Source organism: Bos taurus, chromosome 15 (assembly GCF_002263795.3).
Source record: "Bos taurus isolate L1 Dominette 01449 registration number 42190680 breed Hereford chromosome 15, ARS-UCD2.0, whole genome shotgun sequence".
Classification (NCBI taxonomy): Eukaryota; Metazoa; Chordata; class Mammalia; order Artiodactyla; family Bovidae; genus Bos; species Bos taurus.
Window position 1 is genome coordinate 54,164,165 of NC_037342.1, and position 21,382 is coordinate 54,185,546.

Consider the following 21,382-nt stretch of genomic DNA (forward strand, 5'->3'; position numbering starts at 1 on the left):
CCCATTCTGTGCTACAATTGTGCACTAGATCTGGGCCGACCATAACGGGGGAAAGATGCAACTTGGACTGCAGCTAAGTAGAACTGCAGACGCCTACACAGGCACAGCGCTGGACCTCTGTAAAGCACAGGAGCCCCTTACTTGTGCGCTCCCCTCCTTCAGGGCAAAGGCCCCAGTGTGGGAGAAGGAAAACCACACACACTTAAAGGGAACAGACTCAGCCCGAATCAGACCCTCCAGGTTTCCACCCCCGCAGCTAGGCAGCAGACCCTGCCCCTTGACAGAGTAGCCTCTGCCTCTGCTGGTAGCCTCACTCTCTGCTGGAGTGCCAGCTGACCCACACCAGCCCCACCCTCTATCATAGAGGCCAGCACCCCTGAGGAAAGACTGGGCTGGTGTTCACCTCAGATCCAGCTCTCACCTCAAAGACACTGGGGACACCCAGCCAACATATGGTACTCCCACATAAAAAACATCCGTTCCAGACTAGGGATTGGCCAAGATGGTGGAGTAGAAAGACCCTGAGCTCACCTCTTCTCACAGGCACATAAAATCACAACTATTTACAGAATGACCATTGATGACAAGGACCAGAACCTACCAGAAAAGATACAGAACCAGCCTGCCAAATCCATTAAAACAGAAACAGCAATTTAGGCAAAATGAGGTGAAATAGGAACATGTTCCAGATGAAAGAACAAGGTAAAACCTCAGAAGAAAAACTAAGTGGATATAGGCAATCTACCTGAGAGTTCAGGGTAATGATCCTAAGGATGACCAAAGAACTCAGACAAAGAATGCATCCACAGAGGAAAAGCTGGAAGTTTTTAAACAAAGAATTAGAAAATATAAAGAACAACCAAAGATGAAGAATGCAGTAACTGAAATGAAAAATACACTAGAAGCAACCATTTACTACCATTAACCCAGCAATTCTACTCCTGGATAAATATCTGGGAAAAAAAAACAGTAATTTGAAAAGGTACATTCATCCCAATGTTCACAGCAGTATTATTTACCACAGCCAAGATAGGGAAGCAACCTAAGTGGCTATCAACAGATGAATGGATAAAGAAGACGTGATACATAGATATACACAATTCACTAATACTCATCCATAAAAAGAAAATCTTGCCATTTGCAGCAACACAGATGGATTTGGAGAGTATTATTCTAAGTGAGATAAGTGCGATGCAGAAAGAAAATATTGTATGATATCTTTTATATGTGCAATCTAAAAAATACAGGAAATGAGTGAATAAGAAAGAAGCACACTTATAGATACAGAGAACAAACTAGCAGTGACCAATAGGGAGCGGGAAGGGAGAAATATAGGTGTAGAGAAGAAAGATGTATAAACCCTTAAATATGAAATAAGTTACAAGGATATACTGTACAACACAGGGAATATAGGCATTATTTTATAGTAATTCAAATGAAGTACAACCTTTAAAAACTATAAATCACTATATTGTACACCTGTAACATATAATGGGCTGGAAAAAGCACAAGCTGGAATCAAGATTGCCGGGAGAAATATCAATAACCTCAGATATACAGATGACACCACCTTTATGGCAGAAAGTGAAGAGGAACTAAAGAGCCTCTTGATGAAAGTGAAAGTGGAGAGTGAAAAAGTTGGCTTAAAGCTCAACATTTAGAAAACAAAGATCATGGCATCTGGTCCCATCACTTCATGGCAAATAGATGGGGAAACAGTGGAAACAGTGGCTGACTTTATTTTTTGGGGCTCCAAAATCACTGCAGATGGTGACTGCAGCCATGAAATTAAAAGACACTTACTCCTTGGAAGGAAAGTTATGCCCAAGCTAGATTGCATATTCAAAAGCAGAGACATTACTTTGCCAACAAAGGTTTGTCTAGTCAAGGCTATGGTTTTTCCAGTGGTCATGTATGGATGTGAGAGTTGGACTGTGAAGAAAGCTGAGCACCGGAGAATTGATGCTTTTGAACTGTGGTGTTGGAGAAGACTCTTGAGAGTCCCTTGGACTGCAAGGAGATCCAACCAGTCCATTCTAAAGGAGATCAGTCCTGGGTGTTTCATTGGAAGGACTGATGCTAAAGCTGAAACTCCAATACTTTGGCCACCTCATGCGAAGAGTTGACTCATTGGAAAAGACCCTGATGCTGGGAGGGATTGGGGGCAGGAAGAGAAGGGGATGACAAAGGATGAGATGGCTGGATGGCATCACCGACTCGATGGACATGAGTCTGAGTGAACTCTGGGAGTTGGTGATGGACAGGGAGGCCTGGCGTGCTGCGATTCATGGGGTCGCAAAGAGTCAGACACGACTGAGCAACTGAACTGAACTTACATAACATTGTACAGCAAGCATTCTTCAATTTAAAAAATTTTTTTAAATCACACCCCAAAAATACCTAGGAATAAACTTAAACAAGGGTATGAAAGACCTGTATTTGGAAAACTATAAAACTTTGATGACGGAATTTAAAGATGATTCAGTGAAATGAAAAGATATCCCATGATGTCTTATTATTATTAAAATGGACATACTACCGAAAACAATCTACAAATTTAATGCAATCCCTATCAAAATGCCCATTACTTTTTTCTGAAGAATAGAAAAAATAATTCTAAAATTTTTATGGAATCAAAAAAGACCCAGAATTGCCAAAGCAATCCTGAGGAAAAAGAACAAAGCTGGAGGTATAATCCTCTCATACTACAGACTATACTATAAAGCTATGGTCATAAAAACCATGTGGTGCTGACACAAAAATACATACATCAATGGAATAGAATAAAGAGCTGTGAAATAAAGCCACACACCTACAATCAATCCATGACAAAGGAGGCAAGCATATACAATGGAAAAAAGACAGTCTCCTCAATAAGCAATGCTGGGAAAACTGGACAGCTTCGTGTAAAAAAAAAAAAAAATTAGAACATTCTCTTGGGAATTCCCTGGCTGTGCAGTGTTTAGGACTCCATGCTTTTACTGCCAAGGGCCCAGGTTACTTAGACGCTGGTTGGGGAATTATGATCCCACAAACTACATGCCATAGCCCCAAAAATAAAAAGAACATTCTCTTACAACATATACAAAAATAAAACTCAAAACAGTTTCATCCCCTAAATTTAAGGCCTGAAATCATTAAAGTCCTAGAAGAACACAGGTAGAACACTTTGACGTAAATTACAGCAATATTTTTTTGCATTTTCTAAGGCCAAAGAAAGAGCAAAAATAAACAGATGAAGAAGTCTAATTAAACTTAAAGCTTCACAGCAAAGGAAACCACTGATAAAACAAAAAGGCAATCTGTGGAATGGAAAAAATATTTGCAAATGATGCAACTGACAAGGGGTTAATATCTAAAACAAACACCTCATACAACTCATTATCAAAAATAAAACCAAATAATCCAGTTGAAAAGTGCGCAGAAGATTTTTGTTTTGCTTTCTACCACTTTATTTTTTTAATTGAAGGATAATTACTTTACAGAATTTTGTGGTTTTCTGTCATACAAGAATCAGCCATAGGTACACCCATGTCCCCTCCCTCCAGAACCTCCCTCCCCATCCCACCCTTCTACTTTATCACAGAGCCCCTGTTTTGAGTTCCCTGAGTCATACAGCAAATTCCCACTGGCTATCTATTTTAATATGGTATTGTAAATTTCCATTTTACTCTCTCCATACATCTCACCCTCTCCCTCCTCTCCCCCGGCCATGTCCATAGGTCTGTTCTCTATGTCTGTTTCTCCATTGCTGCCCTGAAAATAAATTCATCAGTACCATCTTTCTAGACTCCATATATATGCATCAGTATATGATATTTATATTTCTCTTTCTGACTTACTTCACTCTGCATAACAGGCTCTAGGTTCATCCACCTCATTAGAACTGACGCACACGTGTTCCTTTTTATGGCTGAGTAGTATTCCATTGAACATATGTACCACAGTTTCTTTATCCACTAAGCTGTTGAAGGACATCTAGGTTGCTTCCATGTTCTAGCTGTTGTAAATAGTACTTGGGCAGAAGATTTTAATAGACATTTTCCCAAAGATATACAAAAGGCCAAAGGTCACATGAAATATGCTCAACACCACTAAGTATTAGAGAAATGCAAACCAAAACCACAATGAAATATCACCTCACATTGTCAGAATGGCTATCATCAGAAAGTCTACTAATAACAAATGTTGGAGAAGATGTGGAGAAAGGGAAACCTTGTACACTGTTGGAGGGAATGTAAATTGGTGGTATTGGCCATAAAGAAAATGAAATAATGCCATTTGCAGCTACATGGATGGACCTAGGAAATATGCTTAGTCAAGTAAGTCAGAGGAAGACAAATACTATATAATATCATTTATATTGGAATCTAAAAAATAATAATAACAAAAGTGAATGTATATGCAAAACAGAAAGTCTCACAGATACAGAAAACAAACAAAATTAGGGTTATGGGACTAAGAGATATAAACTATTATATACAAAATAGATAAGCAACAAGGATATACTACGTAGCACAGGGAATTATACTCATTATCTTGTAATAACCTATAATGGAATATGATCTGCAAAAATACTGAATCACTATGCTGTACATCTAAAATTAACACAATATTGTAAGTCAACTATACTTCCATAAAAAAATATGAAGACCTAAATTTGATAAGACTGGGAAATGGATTATTTGTGTGTGGGGAGGAGGGATTTTCAGGAGAGAGAAGTATCAAAGATGACAACCAGGGTTTGACTCAAGTAGCTGAAGGAGTCAACAGCCCAAGTAACTCAGCTATTGACTAAGATACAGAACAGTGGAAGAACATTCAAATTTGAACTGGTAAGATCATTAATTCACTTTGTATATGTCTACTTTGGAGGTGCCTTTTAGACTTCCAAGTAGAAATTCACGTAGGTCTGGGGTACAATAAGGAGTTAAAGGTTTATGAGGCACTGGTCATAGGCAATGGATATGTGAAGCCAGTCTCAGGAGAAAATACAGAGGAAGAGGAGAAAGAGATTCAGAGTAGGCCTTGAAGGACTCTGACATTTGATCATCTAGACCAGAGGTCAGCAAACTTTTTCTGTCAAAGGCCAGATAATAAATGTTTTAGGCTGTGCAGGCCATTCAACCTCCATTGTAACTACTCAGCTTCACTATTGTAGCGACCACAATAACTTTTTATAGAACACTATCCCCTCAAAATGCAGAATATACATTTTTTTTTTCCTAAGTGCACACAGAACATTCACCAACCTAGAATATAGGGTGGACCATAAAATAAGTTTAAATACATTTCAGAAGGATGAAATCTTACAGATTACGTTATCTGACTACAACATTATTAAATTAGAACTCAATAAGTATAAGTTATCTGGAACAGCCCCCATATATTTGGAAGTTAAACCACTCACTTCTAAACAAACCATAGGTCAAAGAAAAAATCACAAAAAATTAAAAATGTTTTAATTGAATGAAAATCAAAACACAAAATTTATTGAATGCAGCTCCAACAGTGTTTAAAGAAGATATTTATAGTTGCTTATATTAAAAAGAAGAAAGGTCTACATCAACGATCTAAAATTATACTACTTAGGAATCTAGGAAAAAGAAGAGTCAATTAAACTCATTGTGAGTAGGAGAGAAATAAAATTATAAGCAAAAATCAATGAAATAGTAAACAGACAACAGAGAGATCCAAAGAAAGCAGTAGCTAGTTATTTTTCTAAGTCAATAAAAGGGTAATTTCTATTTTGGATCAATAAATAGAAAAGACGAAAATTACCAGTTTCAAGAACAATAGGATAATCCATAATATTGATACATCTACGGTCCACTGATTTTTGACAAGGGTGAGCAGACCATTCAGTGGCAGAAGAACAGTCTTTTCAATAAAAGGTGTTGAGAAAACTGCATATCTACATACAAAAGAATGAAGCTGGACCCCTACCTCACACCATATATAAAGATTAGCTCAAAATGGATCAAAGACCTAAATGTTATGACTAAAATTATAACTCTTAGAGGAAAACCACCTGGGGAGTTTGGCTGTACTAACTGCTTGCCTCAGGAGCAATGTAAGCCGGGTTTCTTAAAAGTTGCTGGCATTTCACACCTGAGTAGGGCTCAATTAGTGGGGCTTACAGGAAGTTTTATAAGACATGGAAAAATATGTTAACATAAAACTTGTAAATGAAACACATATTAAATCTATTCCATGGACTTTACATCTGCGGTTCTCTTTGGTTTAAACATGTCTCAAGTCACTCAACCCTCAGTCTTCACCTCACTAAGCTCCCTGATTTCCATCTCAGCTTAAACACCACTCTCAAAGAGTACCTTCCTTGGTCCCAAATATGAGGTGAGACCTAACCTTCACATAGTTCATAGCACTGTGAATGTCTTCGCAACACTGGGCATGTTTATACTGTGATCATTTGTTCGCTCTGTCTTCCCTGTAGGTGACAAGCTCTGTAAGGGCAGAGGTCAAATCTCTTCGTGCAATTGTATCCCCAGTGCCCAGCACAGAGCCTGGAACATGGTGAGTGGTAAATCAATACCTGTGACTGAATCGAATGACTCCTTTCTCTGCCTGCTTGCCTTCTGTTTCCCCCTGAGAACCCCCACCCTGAGAATTCCTGAACCTGCGTTCTGCTGATGCAGGGAATGGGAGGGTTGGCTTTCAGGCCAGAGCAATTCACACCCCACCCTCCCATCTGCTCCTGGGGAAAGAGGTAGAGAAGCCAAGAGTCACCTTGTTGTAGGCCAGGCTAAGGTATCTCAGCTCTGGGAAGGGTGGGGCCAGCGTCTGGTTCCTTGCCTTCAGTGACTTCACAGGAAGAATCTCGAATATGGGCGGAAGTGCACATACCTTGGTCGTCTTAGAAGGAAAAGAGTCAAAGTCAAAGCGCTGTGGTGATAAAGAAGTGGACCAACAGACCCTTCCTAGGGAGGGTGGTGAAAGAATGACCATTCCAGAGGGGCTGGCCCAAAGGAGGCTTCTGGGGTCATAAGGGGGGCATGTCACCAAGGGCCTAGAGTTCTGGCTCCAAGTTCTCTGATGTCACATAGTTAGTTCGTTCTCTTATACCCGAAGTTCCAGTCTCAAGTTCTCTGAAGCCAAAGGATGGCACAGCAGCAGGGCAGACAGCAGAAGCTCCCTGCTCACCTCCCACTTTCTGCCCTATAGTGGCTTATCCTGAACTTGCCCTTCTATACAGTTGGGTTAAGATTTCTCCAGAAAGCAAAAGGGCAGGTACATGCTCGCATCATTAAGGGGACTCTTCCTGGTGAGGAGACAGAGCAGGAGTGAGCTGAGCCTTGAACTACTGCTCTGATGCACTCATCCAATCCTACAGTGGAGGGTTCTTCATTCCAGGATGAAACAGTAGCTAAGTCCTAGATGACGATCAAGTTGAAAAATGGAAGTTGCTGGATTAACTATGCCAAACTCAGTTTACTCACTGATTCCTTGAGTTAGATGGAGCCAAAGGAAGTCACAGGCTCAGATGACTGGCTTCAGATGAACTTGATTCATCTAGGTGCCATTAACTGCTGTGTAATCTTGAGCAAGTCACTTATTTTCACCTGCTCATTCAATGACCGTTTGTGGAGCACCTACTTTGGGCCAAGTATTTTGTTTCTTCCTGGGCTCCACGTTGTACAGCCACAAATGGATGAGTCATGGGTGAGAGTAAAACAAAAACCAGTGATGGTGCTTGGGAACTCTCCTCTCAGGGAAATCGGAATGCAATCTCCCAGAGGCTGGAGGGGAAGGTGGTGGCAGTCTGTTAAGGCATCTCCTCAACTGTGCCATTCCCGATCTGGAGGGAGGCCATGTGAGCCAAAGAAGGTAAGTCAGACTGAAGCACAGAGAAGAAAAAACCAGACAGGCTTGGGAGTTATCTAGCCCTCTCCAGGGCCAGGAAGGTCCTGACCTGAGGGCATGACTGGCTCTGCTGGGGTCACAGAGGGCCCTGTCTTAGGGGGGGATGTATTTGATGTTGATAGAGGGGCCACTAAAAGTTCCATCCATTCAAATCACTCTACATTCTCAGATGGCACACAATTGGGACCTGAGCACTAAGCAACCTGCCAATAATCTCTGGCTTCTATGGCCACACCTTCTATCTGTTAGGCACAACTTTATGCAGAGTGACCTGGCTGCTCCTGCCATTCAGACCTGGAGTCTGTATCTCTAATCCTTTGAAACCAGACTGGCTGCTGCACAATAAAGAATTTGTCTGGTCTTTGTCCTGGGTTTCTGGTACTGAGCTTCTAAAACCCTTGGAATCTCTAGAGTGATAGGAATGTCTTTGTTATTCATAACCCCTTGGATCATACCTGAGTTCACACTAATGAGATGACTTAGGATGGGGGCTGGCCATATTATAAAGACAACCATGTGATCAGAGGATTGGGGTTTGAGCCAGCCTGACCTCTGGGGAGGCGAGAGGGGCTAGAGATCAAGTTCAATCATGTAGCTAACGGTTCGATCAATCATGGCTATGCAATGAAACTCCAGTGCAAGTCCTGGCCACTGAGGCTCTGGTGAGCTACCTGGCTGGTGAACCCATCAGCTGTGCTGGGAGCATGTCACACATTCATTCCACAGTGAGAGGGCAAAGAGGCTCTAAGTTTCGAACCCTCCCAGCCCTCATTGTGCATCTTTTCATTTGGTTGGTCCTGATTTGCACCCTTTATAGTCAATTTGTAATCAGAAGTATAATGGTCTCCTGAGTTCTGAGTCATTCTAGCAAATTACTGAACCTGAGGGGATCGTGGCAGCTGTAGAATTTACTGCCATTAAAATAGCCCGGGAACCCCCCACTCGCAAGTACTGCCTAAAGTGAGGGCAGTCTTGTTGGGGACTCTGCTCTTGTGGGCTCAGGCTAATTCCAAGTGGCTAGCATCAGAACTGCACTGCAGTATTATACTGGCCTATGACTTGCTTTGATCAACAGAAAATGCCGTTGCCTGAATTTCAGAACCTTGCTCTTGGAAGTCTAATGCCACCTTGCTGCAAAGAAGTCCAGGATGAAAAGGTAACATAAAGATGACAAGTCCTGCCAGCTGTCTATGAGTCCAGCTCCTAGATAACCTGCCAGCTGCAGGAATGTGCCCTAGCTAAACACCAGCAGAACCACCTAATCAACCCAAATAATTGTTAGAAATAATAAATTGTCATTGTTTGAAGTCAACAACTGTGTTGGCTTGTTAAGTGGCAATAATATAGCAATTGATATAATTTCTCACCCAGTTGTATCTGTGGGGAGAGGGTATACTGAGTTGTGACCCAAGGATGCAGGTTGCCTAACTGAATAATGGTACTTCTTACTATAAATAAGTAAGTGAATAAATAGATAAATATTAGTGTGTCAGTCTTCTTGAACTTGCTTAGTGAGCATCTACCCTGAGAAAAAAGACAGTTTTCTGTGCTGACAAAAATCAAGTGTCTAAGCCTGTGACACCAGGATTGGATCCCAGATGGCGGTGTGTTTGGCCAGGATTGCTCTAGCTTTGGGGTGGGGGCTCTTGTTAAGGAACCACTGGGCTTCATCTTAGTGGCAGCCTCAGTTCAATGCCAGCTTGATCACTTGAGGCAGGAATCATCCCCACTGAAGAAGAAGGAAGCTGGTCTGTGGCTTATGTGAGGCCTGGGACCTGTCAGTTGAGTCCCCTGCTACATCTCCATAGGCCAGCATAGCGCCTGGCACGTGGTCGGGACTCAGGAAATCCGCATTCAGTGAATGGGCTTCCTCAGTGTTATATATGCAAATGCCTCTCATGGCTCCATCAACTTATTTTTGTTTACTAAAACTAATGTTCTTATGCAAGGACAAATATATAAAGTAGGCATTTCCTACCTCTGAGGTTGAAAATCCAGGATAAGATGAGAACACGACCTCTGAAATATAAGAGAAAAGAATGGAGATTGGTGAGAGTGCTAACTGACCCCTAGGAGGCCAGGGTCTGCGTCTGCCACCCACTGTGTGCAGCAGAGTATCTCCCGCAGCGGGTGCTCCTTGGTCCTAAGCTTCAGTGCTAACTAGGAAGAGGAACCAGCTGTGACACGCATCGGGTAATACGCCCTTTGTGCTTGGAACAAAATTCAAACTCCTTGGCCAGGCTTTGGAGGTCCTGCCTGATCTCGCCTCTGCCTACTTCTCCAGTCTTATCTCATGCTACCCTGGCCCTCACTCACTATATATCAGCCACACTGATCTTCTTCCTGACTTTGCACTATGCAAGCTCTTGTAAGCCTCAGAACTACAGGGCAGTCAGTATTGGTCAGAAGGCAAACCAACTGTTTTAGAAGAGAAAAATGTATATAAAAGATATTCTGTCGGAGGATTTAAAAATACTATTTGTTATACTAGTAGAAATAGAATGCGTTAAGACAGTGAATTCAGGAGAGACAAGTGAGAAGGAGGCTGCAGAGTGATTTCATTCTTGAAATCATCAAAGAGGAGCCAATAAAGAGCTGAGTTCAACCTAATAAAGCAAAGCATCTGCTGGGTCTGGATCCTATGCAGGGACCACTCACCTTTGCCCTGACTAATGGGACCCCTTCCACATGTTAATGATATTATATTGAGAAGGTTACATTAAAATGAAATAAGCAATAATATGGGTGGAACACCATGTGGCAAGAACAACTCTGATGACAAGGGTCTGAAAGGAATCTGTTAAAGGTTTGTGCAAGGAAAAAAGTAGGAGTTAGCTAAAGGATGAGCCATGGTCACAAGTGTGGGTGCTAAGCAGTGATCTTCTGGGGAGAGACAGAGAGCCCCCACATCTAGGAAGATGAACTGAGGTACACTCTATCTGAACTCAGGCCTTGGCCCTTCCCACAGTTATAAGAAAGAACTCCAGAAACCAGAACCTGGATTCTAAGGTTCAGACTGGGAACCATTCAAGAGATGTACAGTCAGGCACTTCCTAATATTTGAGAAAAATTAGCACCATGAAAGAAAGTTATTAAATATAAAAGAAGAACCAGCATCTGAAAAAAAGAGAGGTCATTTAACCAAAAGAATAAAAACTTTAAATAGAATAATTAATGCCTTCTAAGGAATTCATGGCATCTGGTCCCATCACTTCATGGGAAATAGATGGGGAAACAGTGGAAACAGTGTCAGACTTTATTTTTGGGGGCTCCAAAATCACTGCAGATGGTGACTGCAGCCATGAAATTAAAAGACGCTTACTCCTTGGAAGAAAAGTTATAACCAACCTAGATCAGATCAGATCAGTCGCTCAGTCGTGTCCAACTCTTTGCGACCCCATGAATCACAGCACGCCAGGCCTCCCTGTCCATCACCAACTCCCGGAGTTCACTCAGACTCATGTCCATTGAGTCAGTAATGCCATCCAGCCATCTCATCCTCTGTCATCCCCTTCTCCTCTTGCCCCCAATCCCTCCCAGCATCAGAGTCTTTTCCAATGAGTCAACTCTTCGCATCAGGTGGCCAAAGTACTGGAGTTTCAGCTTTAGCATCATTCCTTCCAAAGAAATCCCAGGGCTGATCTCCTTCAGAATGGACTGGTTGGATCTCCTTGCAGTCCAAGGGACTCTCAAGAGTCTTCTCCAACACCACAGTTCAAAAGCATCAATTCTTCAGTGCTCAGCCTTCTTCACAGTCCAACTCTCACATCCATACATGACCACAGGAAAAACTATGGCCATAGCATATTCAAAAGCAGAGACATTACTTTGCCAACAAAGGTCCGTCTACTCAAGGCTATGGTTTTTCCAGTGGTCACGTATGGATGTGAGAGTTGGACTGTGAAGATAGCTGAGTGCTGAAGAATTGATGCTTTTGACTCTTGAGAGTCCTTTGGACTGCAAGGAGATCCAACCAGTCCATTTTGAAGGAGATCAGCCCTGGGATTTCTTTGGAAGGAATGATGCTAAGGCTGAAACTCCAGTACTTTGGCTACCTTGTGTGAAGAGTTGACTCACTGGAAAAGACCCTGATGCTGGGAGGGATTGGGGGCAAGAGGAGAAGGGGACGACAGAGGATGAGATGGCTGGATGGCATCACTGACTCGATGGACGTGAGTCTGAGTGAACTCCGGGAGTTGGTGATGGACAGGGAGGCCTGGCGTGCTGCGATTCATGGGGTTGCAAAGAGTGGGACACGACTGAGCAACTGAACTGAACTGAACTGAACTGAAGGAATTCAAAAGACTATTTCATTTTAAGACAAAATTAGGTCATTATGGAAGAGAAACTGTTACTAATTTTGTAATTTTAAAGTATCATAATCAAATAAAAGATTCAATAAATGTCTTGTATAGAAGAAAAGGTCCATCTGAGAAGCTAATTCATAAAACAGAGAATGGAATGAAGGATAATAAAAACTTTCCAAGATTAAGGAAACTATCTTGGAAAGAACAAAGTACCTAACAAAATAACAAAAAGAACTGCATACCCAGAAGCACCTTACTCAAATTTCCAAAGGAAAAAAGAGAAATATTATTCCAGGAAGTAAAAATAGGTTTCCTATAAAGGGATGGGAATCAGACTGGTATCAGACTTCTCATGGCAACAATGGATTTAGAAGGCAATCAAGTAATATCTTCAAAGTTCTCAGGAAAAATTATTTTAAGGCTACAGTTCTCTATTCAGTGAGCTAGCATTCAAGTATAATGACAAAACAAATGTAATTTGGGATATTTTATGGGCTGAGAAAAATCTATTATATGCAAACCCTCTTTGAAAGATATCAACTCAACAGCAAAATGAAAAGCAATACCGCATAGGAAACTATCTCTGTGACCATGAGAAAGGGAGATACTTAAACAAGAACCCAAAGGCATAAGCCATATGATAAAATTGTACCGGTGTGGTGTGATGGACTGAATTGTGTCGTCCCCCATCACCTCCCTAATTCATATGCTGAACTCCTAACCCCCTAGTACCTCAGAATGAGACTGTATTTGGAAACAGCATCTTTAAAAAAGTAACTGAGGTTAATAAGCTCATTAGGATAGACCCTAATTCAATATGAACGTTCTCTTTGTACGAAGAGAAGATTAGGACATAGACAGTTCAGACAGAGAGATGACCAAATGAGGATGCAGCAAGAAGGCAGTCTTCTATAAGCAAAGAGAGGCTGAAAAAGAAACTAAATCTGCCAACACCTTGATCTTGGACTTCTAGCCTCCAGAACCATGAGAAAATAAATATCTGCGGTTTAAGCCAAACAGTGTGTGGTATTCGGGCAGTCTTAGCAAACTAATATACTTGGGTAAATCAAACTTAAGAATTTCTCTTCAAAATGTCATCTCTACCATCGCAGATGAAATAAACAGTCAAGTGATTACAAAATAAAAGAAGAAACTGAAAATATTAAAACTATCAAGGGATATGAAATAGCAATTCATAAAAGTTGAAAACTAAGTAAATGAAGAAATACTTAACATCACCAATATTTATAAAATAGAAATTAAAACAATGAAATATCACTTTATACCCACCAAAATAACAAAATTTAGAACAATTAAAAAGCTTGGAAATATCAAGTGCAGGCAAGGTTGTAAGGAAACAGGAGCTCTGATGTTCTTCAAGTATGAGTGTATATACCAGGGCCAGCATTCTGAAGAACAATCAGGTGGCACTTATTTAAACTATGTATGCATGTATTCTGTGATCCAACAAACTCACTCCTAGGTAAATATTCCAGAAAAACTCTGGCCAGGGGTATATGCAAGAAACATACACAAGGTTAGGTGATGTAGGTGTCCATTAGCAAGGGAATAGATGAATAAAGTGTGGTTAGAGCACAGTGTGGAATATTATGCATTAGATAAAAGGAAGAACTGGATGGGCATATAGCAATAAGGAAAACCTTAAAAAGAGTGCTGAGTGGAAAAAAAATTAAAAGAATGGGCTCAACAGCATATTACCATTATGTAAACTCAAAACACATTACACACAAACTAATATATTTTATGAAGATATATCCATATATCCAGGAAAATATATTCAGCACAAAAACAGATGAAAATGGGAAATGGTAGGAGGAATTAAGAATGAAGGAGAAAAAACAGGGCAAGGGAAACTTTATAAAGATTAATGATTAAAGTGCTGGGCTTCTCTGGTGGTCCAGTGGTTAAGAATCCACCTTGCAACACAGGGGACACCAGTTCAATCCCTGGTCTGGGAGGATCCCACATGCCTGGAGCAACTAAGCCTGTGTGCCACAACTATTGAGCCCGCACTCTGCAACACGAGAAGCTACCACAATAAGAAGCCCACATACCACAACTAAAGAAGAGCCCATATGTAGCCATGAAGACCCAATCCCACTACTGGGCATGTACCCTGAGAAAACCATAATTGAAAAAGACACATATATCCCAATGTTCGGGTTTTCCAGTTGGCTCAGTGGTAAAGAATCTGTCTACCAGTGGTTAAAGAATTGAACCAAAGGAGATGCAGGTTCGATCCCTGTGTTGGAAGATCCCCAGAAGAAGGAAATGTCAACCCACTCCTGTATGCTTTGCCTGGGAAATTCTATGGACAAAGAAGCCTGACAAGCTACAGTCCATGGGGTTGCAAAGAGTCAGATAAGACTTAGCGACTAAAACAAACATACACACTGCACTATTTACAATAGCCAGGACATAGAAGCAACCTACAGGTCCATCAACAGATGAATGGATAAAACAGTTGTGGTACATATATACAATGGAATATTACTCAGCCATAAAAAGGAACAAATTTGAGTCAGTTCTAGTGAGAGGTGGATGAACACAGAGCCTGTTACACAGAATAAAGTAAGTCAGAAAGAGAAAAACAACATCACATATTAACACACACACGTATATAGAAAATATAGAAAAACATTACTGATGAATCTATTTGCAGGGCAGGAATAGAGATGCAGACATACAGAATAGATGTGTTGACTCAAATCAACGTGATACATGAAGAAATGACAATAACCACAAGATCAGCTCAATAGATGCAGAAAAAGCATTTGATAAAATTCAACATTCATTCATGATAAAAAAAATAACTCTTGCCAAAGTGGGTACAGAGAGAACATATCTCAACATAATTAAAGCTATTTATGACAAACTACAGCCAACATCATACTCAACTTTGAAAAGCTGAAAGCTTTTCAGCTAAAATCTAGAACAAGACAAGGACTCCCACTCTTACCACTTCTATTCAACATAGTATTGGAAGTCCTAGCCACAGCAATCAGACAAGAAAAAGAAATACAAGGTATCTAAACTGAAAGGGAAGAGGTAAAATTGTCATATATGCAGATAACATTATACTATATATATATAAAACCCTAAAGACTCCACACAAAACTACTAGACTTGATAAATGAGTTCAGCAGGGTGGTAGGACACAAGATTAACATATAGCAGACTTCCCTGGTGGCTCAATGGTAAAAATTCCACCTGCCAATGCAGGAGACACAGGTTTGATCTTGATCTGGGAAGCTCCCATATGCCACAGAGCAACTAAGCCCATTCACCACAGCTATTGAGCCTGTGCTCTAGAGTCTGGGAGCCTCAACTATTGAGCCCGGGTGCCGCAACTACTGAAGCCTGAGCACCCTAGAGCCCATGTTCTGCAACAAGAGAAGTCACTGCAATGACAGCCTGTGCACCACAACCAGAGAATGGCCCCTGCTTGCCAAAACTAGAGAAAAGCTCACACAGCAATGAAGACCTAGCACAGCCATAAATAAATAAACTTTAAAAAACAATTAATATACAGAAACCACTTGTAGTTCTTTACACTAACAGAGAAATAGAGAAAGTAAAAAAAATTCCTTTTAAAATTGAAATCAAAAAGAATAAAATACTTAGGAATAAACCTGACCAAGGAGGTGAAAGACTTATATATTGAGAACTGTAAAACACTGATAAAGGACATGAAAATGATTTAAAGAAATAGTAAGATATACCATAGATTGATCAGAAGAATTAATATTATTAAAATGGCTACACTATCCAAAGTAATCTACAGTTTAATGCAATCAATTTACCCGTGACATTTTTTACAGAACTAGAACATTCCTTTATTTCTCCAAAGAAGACATACAAATGGCCAACAGGCACATGAAAAGATGCTCAACATTGCTAATCATTGGACAAATGCAAATCAAAACTACAATGAAGTATCATCTCACACAGATCAGAAGGACCATCAACTAAAAGTCTACAAATAATAAATGTAGGAGCAGGTGTGGAGAAAAGGGAACCCTTGTACACTGCTAGTGGCAATGTAAATTGATGAAGCTGCTATGGAAAACAGTATGGAGGTTGTTTAAAAAACTAAAAATAGAGTTACCATATGATTCAGCAACCCCATTCCTGGGCATATACCCAGAAAAGATGAAAACACTAATTTCAAAGAAAACATGTAACTCCACCATGTTCAGAGCAGCACTATATATGACAGCCACTACATGGAAGCAACCTAAGTGTCAATCAATAGATGAATGGATAAAGAAGATGTGATATACACACAATGGAATATTACTCAGCCATATAAAAGAGTGAAATAATACCATTTGCAGCAACATGCATGGACCAAGAGATTATCACACTAAGTGAAGTCATACAGAGAAAGACAGATATCATATGATATCATTTATATGGAGAACTTAAAAAATAGTACAAATGAACTTATTTATGAAACAGAAAAACTCACACAGAAAACAAACTTATGGTTACCAAAGGCGAAGAAAGAGGAAGCATAATTAGGAGTATGGCATCAACAGATGCATACCACTATATATAAAATAGATAAACAACAAGGATTTACTGTATAGTACAGGGAACTATTTTCAAAATCTTGTAATAAATGACAGTGGAAAAGAATCAAAAAAATATAAACATATACATATAAATGTATAACTGAATCACTCAGCTGTACACCTCAAACTAAAAAGCTTCTGCACAGCAAAGGGAACCATGAACAAAATGAAAGTACAACCGAATGAAGGGGAGAAAATATTTTTAATTACTGTATCTGGACAAGGGACTCCTATCCAAAAAGTAATTTTTTTTAAACTCAAAACTCAATAGCAAAAAAATAATCAAAGAGGATATCAATAGATATCTTTCCAAAGAAGACATGCAAATGGACAAGCAAGGAAGGACAAGCAAGCAGGCCCAGGATGGAGAAGAGAGGATGGAAGAAGCCTGAGTCCCTTGAGAATGCCAATGCACCCCAGAATTAACCATCACTGGAAAGGCTTACTTCTAGCCTCTTACTATTTGAGATAAAAAATTTTAAAAAATACACTTATAGCTGGGTTGTAAAAACATCTTGACTGACAGAACAGGTAGGAAGTTACTGAAATATTTTATGTGAGACCGCAATCTCCCCAGACCCAGCAGTTGAGAAGCAGGAGCTCCCCAGGGAGCCATAGACTTTCAGAATCAATTCTTAGAAGCTTATTCACACCATGGGTCAAGAGTCTCTTTAACAAGGGGTATCACTAACCTGTCCGGTCAACGTCCTTTTTCATGGGCAGTATAGTATAATCCGGCTGGTCATCTGAGGCCTCATATATCCACGACTTGGACTGCAGCATGGATTGGGGCTGTTTCCGGGGACTCCCCCTGCCTCCAACCCAATCTCCAGACCCATCTCGGAGCTGAACCTGCTGTAGGTACGGGATCCGGAAAATCCTGTTTTGGTCCAGGCTTAACTTCTTCAGTCTTCAATTAAGGAAAGTGAATACAGAATCACAGCAGTAATGATACCTCAGGGACATTTACCAAGCAACTTTAGGGAACGAACATGGAATCAGTCTTGGACACTTACTCCTCCTCTGTGACCTTGAGCCAATGACTTACCCTCTCTGGGTCTCAATATCCCTACCTCTAAAATGGGGGTAGCATTTATTAACCTTTTGAGGTTCTTGTGAGGATTGACAAAATATGTAAATAATGTAGTGAACTTTGTGTACTACTCTGTGTACTGAATACAAAGTAGTGTTCAGTAAATGGCATTTGAACCCCAAGTAAAATTTCCAGAGATCTAAAATTTAATCATTTAAAGGCCAGCATTTCATTGCTTTAACCAAATATAGTCAGGCCTCCACAATTATGAGTTCTATGTTGGTTGAATCTCTGGATGTATAGAGGGCCATCTATAGATGGAGCTCAGAGTTTAACTTATCTGATTCTCACTCTTTTTTCTTTTATTCCATCTCCTCTCCTAGGGTTAGGATCCCGTTTCTGATAATATCTCATCCTAATCTCCTCTTTGCTGCTTCTAAACCAATCATGTGATCAGAAATATCTTTACCAATGCCCTGCTTTTTTGGCTCAAGCTAAAGCTCAGAGGGGAGATGACTTACCCATGCCCACACAGCTGAGATAAGTGGAGGAACTGGGATTTAAAGCCAGGCCTTTTGGCTTCTAGAGCAGTACTCAAGGTGTGAGCAAGGATGGGGGTTACAGCGGGCCCTGCAGAGACAGGCTTTTAGCTTTACCTCTTGAGCCCGGCCAGGCTGACAAAACAGTTGGGGTTGGAGAGTTTGTTGTCATCCAGCATCAGTGTCTCCAGCGCTGGGAACCTCAGGATGTACCTCTTGGTGGTCAGCGATGTGACAGACGCCTCCCTGTGTGCACAAAGACCTGCAGTCATGATCAAGCACACGGGACAAGCTCCATCATTCCCAGGAAGAAACAGAGGATAGGGAATCAATCAAGAGGCCTAACCAGGGGATTTCTCTCATGGTCTAGTGGTTAAGACTCCAGCCTTCTGAAGCAAGGGGACATGGTCTGAATTTGAAGATTTGAAACTTGGTTTCAGGATTTGAAACCAAGTCTGAAACTGTGGCGTAGCCCCCTCCCACCAAAAAAAAAGAAGCCTAACCACCTTGGAAATTTCTCTAGTGCCCAAGAATGGTTTCTGCAGACAGAGGTACCAGAAAGTGTAATCCCATCTCCAATGACCCCCTTCCCCAAACCCCACTCACACATCCAGTCTTTCATTTGGAGAAAGGTTGCACATATCCACTGATGGACTCAGCGAGCCCAAGTTGGGGCAGGATGGAGAGGTATTAGTAATGTTCATGGACGATACCAGGGTGGCAAAATTAGGGGAAACATTCTACAGGAAGAACACTGCACAATCTGGGGTCAGGGAAGACTCCCAAGTATGTTGTGTCACCCCAAGAACTGGTAACCACAGAAGCACTTGGAGATAGTGACCCTGGCAGAGGCCAAGTCGGGTAAGGTAAGACAGATGAAGGGCACCACTCCTGGCTGCACTGAGGCTCTCCTCTAAATGCCTTTGTAGAGTGCACACATCAGTATGGAACTGAGAAGCCTTTTCTTAAATTCAAATTCTGAGGATTTTCAGAAACACTTGAGAGTGGGATTTAACAGGCTGAGGTCCTGAATCACACACGTGGGGTGGGAAGTGGTGGTATTTAGGTACCACCATCAACATGACCTCATTTGTGTCACCATGTGGATGAGGCTTAGGTAATTATTTCTAAGCACATGAGAGATAGATGACTCACACTGTGTTTTCATGCCTCCCTCCAACCCCATCCTCTCTATACACAAAAACAAACACATAGGGATACCTGGTCACACATACACAAATGTGAATCACAGGCCTACAATAAGAGGACTGGAAAGTAGCCTTTCTTCTGAGCCTACTGCATTCCTGACACTGTGTTGTTTTACATCTGTCATCTCAGAGGAGCACTGGGAAGGACAGGTGTGATCTATCTGTTTTTCAGATGAAGAAATTCGAACTTAAGAGTCACTTGCCCAGAATCTCATAGTCAGCAAGTGCTAGAGCTCCAATTCAATTCCAAACTCCAGGCCCTCTCCACTACAGCGCCCACCTCGCACATCACATGTTCAAGCCCTATGTGAATTAAAGGGTGGGGAAGTGGAAGGGTAGCTGCTGGCTGGGTGAAAGAGAGGCTGAGAAAGGTAGACAGTGAGTTCAAGCCCAAAAGGACTGTTACCAGTTCACCTAAAGGCAGGAATATTTCAAAGGTGAATTTAAAGACAGCATACAGCCAGTTGTGCACTCATTCATTCATTCACACTCAAGAATTTTTTACACATATTTGTGGAGCCAGGTACAGGGAATACAAGGAGAAAAAGAGCACATTCTCCTCTCAAAGCTCTTATAGTCTCGTGGAGGAGACAGATGCTCAGCACACAGTGAGACCAATACTAGAGCAGAGGCAGGCACAAAACTTGATGGGAGTCACCCACTCAGGCGGGGGGAGCCCAGGGAAGGCAATGCTTAAGCTAGACCATGAAGACGGAGAGGGAGAGAACTCCCTGCTGGTCCAGTGGTTAGGACTGCTGGCTTTCACTGCTGAGGGCCCGGGTTCAATCCCTAGTTGGGGAACTAAAATCCCACAAGCCATGAGGTGTGGCCAAAGGAAAAAAAGGAGAGAGAATTTGCTATTTTCTTAAGAACTGTGAGCTAAGGAGAGGAACAGGAAGACAAATCATTGTTTTGTGGCTGCAGCTGTAGTATTTTTAGGAGCTCTGGCTGGTCATGTGCCTCAACATGGGGCTCAGAGAAACACAGGCACGCACCTGTGGACAAACGGGGTGAGTCACTGAGAGGAGCAGGCCTGAGAGCTGACAGACAGAACTTCCGGGGTGCTCCACAATGCTCAGGACTGATACTCCGCATGGCCCCAGGCCTGAGTGTTAGATGCCTCGTTGTTTTTACAGTAAATTCTTCCTTTTTTGTTACTCTAATAGTGATGGATTTCTGTAGATTATAACCATGATAATTCTGACTAAAAGGAGGAAGGGGTCAGATACTGTTTCCAAAAGAGCCCTGGCAAGGTGAGGGGCAAGAGGCTTGAAATCCAAAGACCAGAGACACTCAACAGAGCATGAAGGAAGCCTTTAGCTCCTGGTATTTTTCAGGGTCACAGATCACTCTCTTCCTCTTCCTGATTCACACAGTGAATTTTTAATCTACCTGAATTATAGGATGGTGCACAGAAGCTCTGTTGATCTATAGTTAATTGGCCAATCTTTATTTTACTCCAGTGAAATATGAAACAGCTAAGAAGTAAGACTTCAAAAAATTCCTCTTAAGCTCCATAATAAAAAAGCTAGCTCTGACCTGTCTCTTGTGAAAAGTCACACTACTTTGCCTTTTCAAAGTTCAGCTCCAATTATAACATAGAGGAGTTTCATTTTGTCTCTAAACACATGCCTTGAAATAGGGGGGCCATCAATATGTAGGTGAGGAAGACAAGATGCAAAGCTTCATAGGAAAGCATCAGACTCTCCCGCTGAGCCCTTCCCACAGCAGTTTTGGGAGAAGAGTTCTTTGAAGTGGCAGGAGTCCGTCAGTAATGAAGAAACCGAGATTTCCAGCTGTAGTGCTATTTTTA

General features: G+C 41.3%; 1 protein-coding gene across 7 annotated transcripts in view; it reads right to left on the reverse strand.

Moving 5' to 3' along the window:
- XRRA1 (X-ray radiation resistance associated 1) overlaps positions 1–21,382 on the reverse strand; it is a 67,681-nt gene that overhangs the window by 8,702 nt on the left and 37,597 nt on the right. For 4 of the 7 annotated variants that reach the window (NM_001434771.1, XM_005216246.5, XM_005216243.5 and 1 more), the window contains 4 exons: positions 18,479–18,607; positions 17,482–17,699; positions 9,863–9,903; positions 6,751–6,876 (listed from right to left, as the gene is read on the reverse strand). In NM_001434771.1, the coding sequence (NP_001421700.1) occupies positions 6,751–6,876; positions 9,863–9,903; positions 17,482–17,699; positions 18,479–18,607 (514 nt within the window). Of the gene's footprint in view, positions 1–6,750; positions 9,805–9,862; positions 9,904–17,481; positions 17,700–18,478; positions 18,624–21,382 lie in introns of those variants that run through there. The other 3 variants (XM_024975034.2, XM_059874583.1, XM_024975033.2) reach the window with 3 other exon arrangements.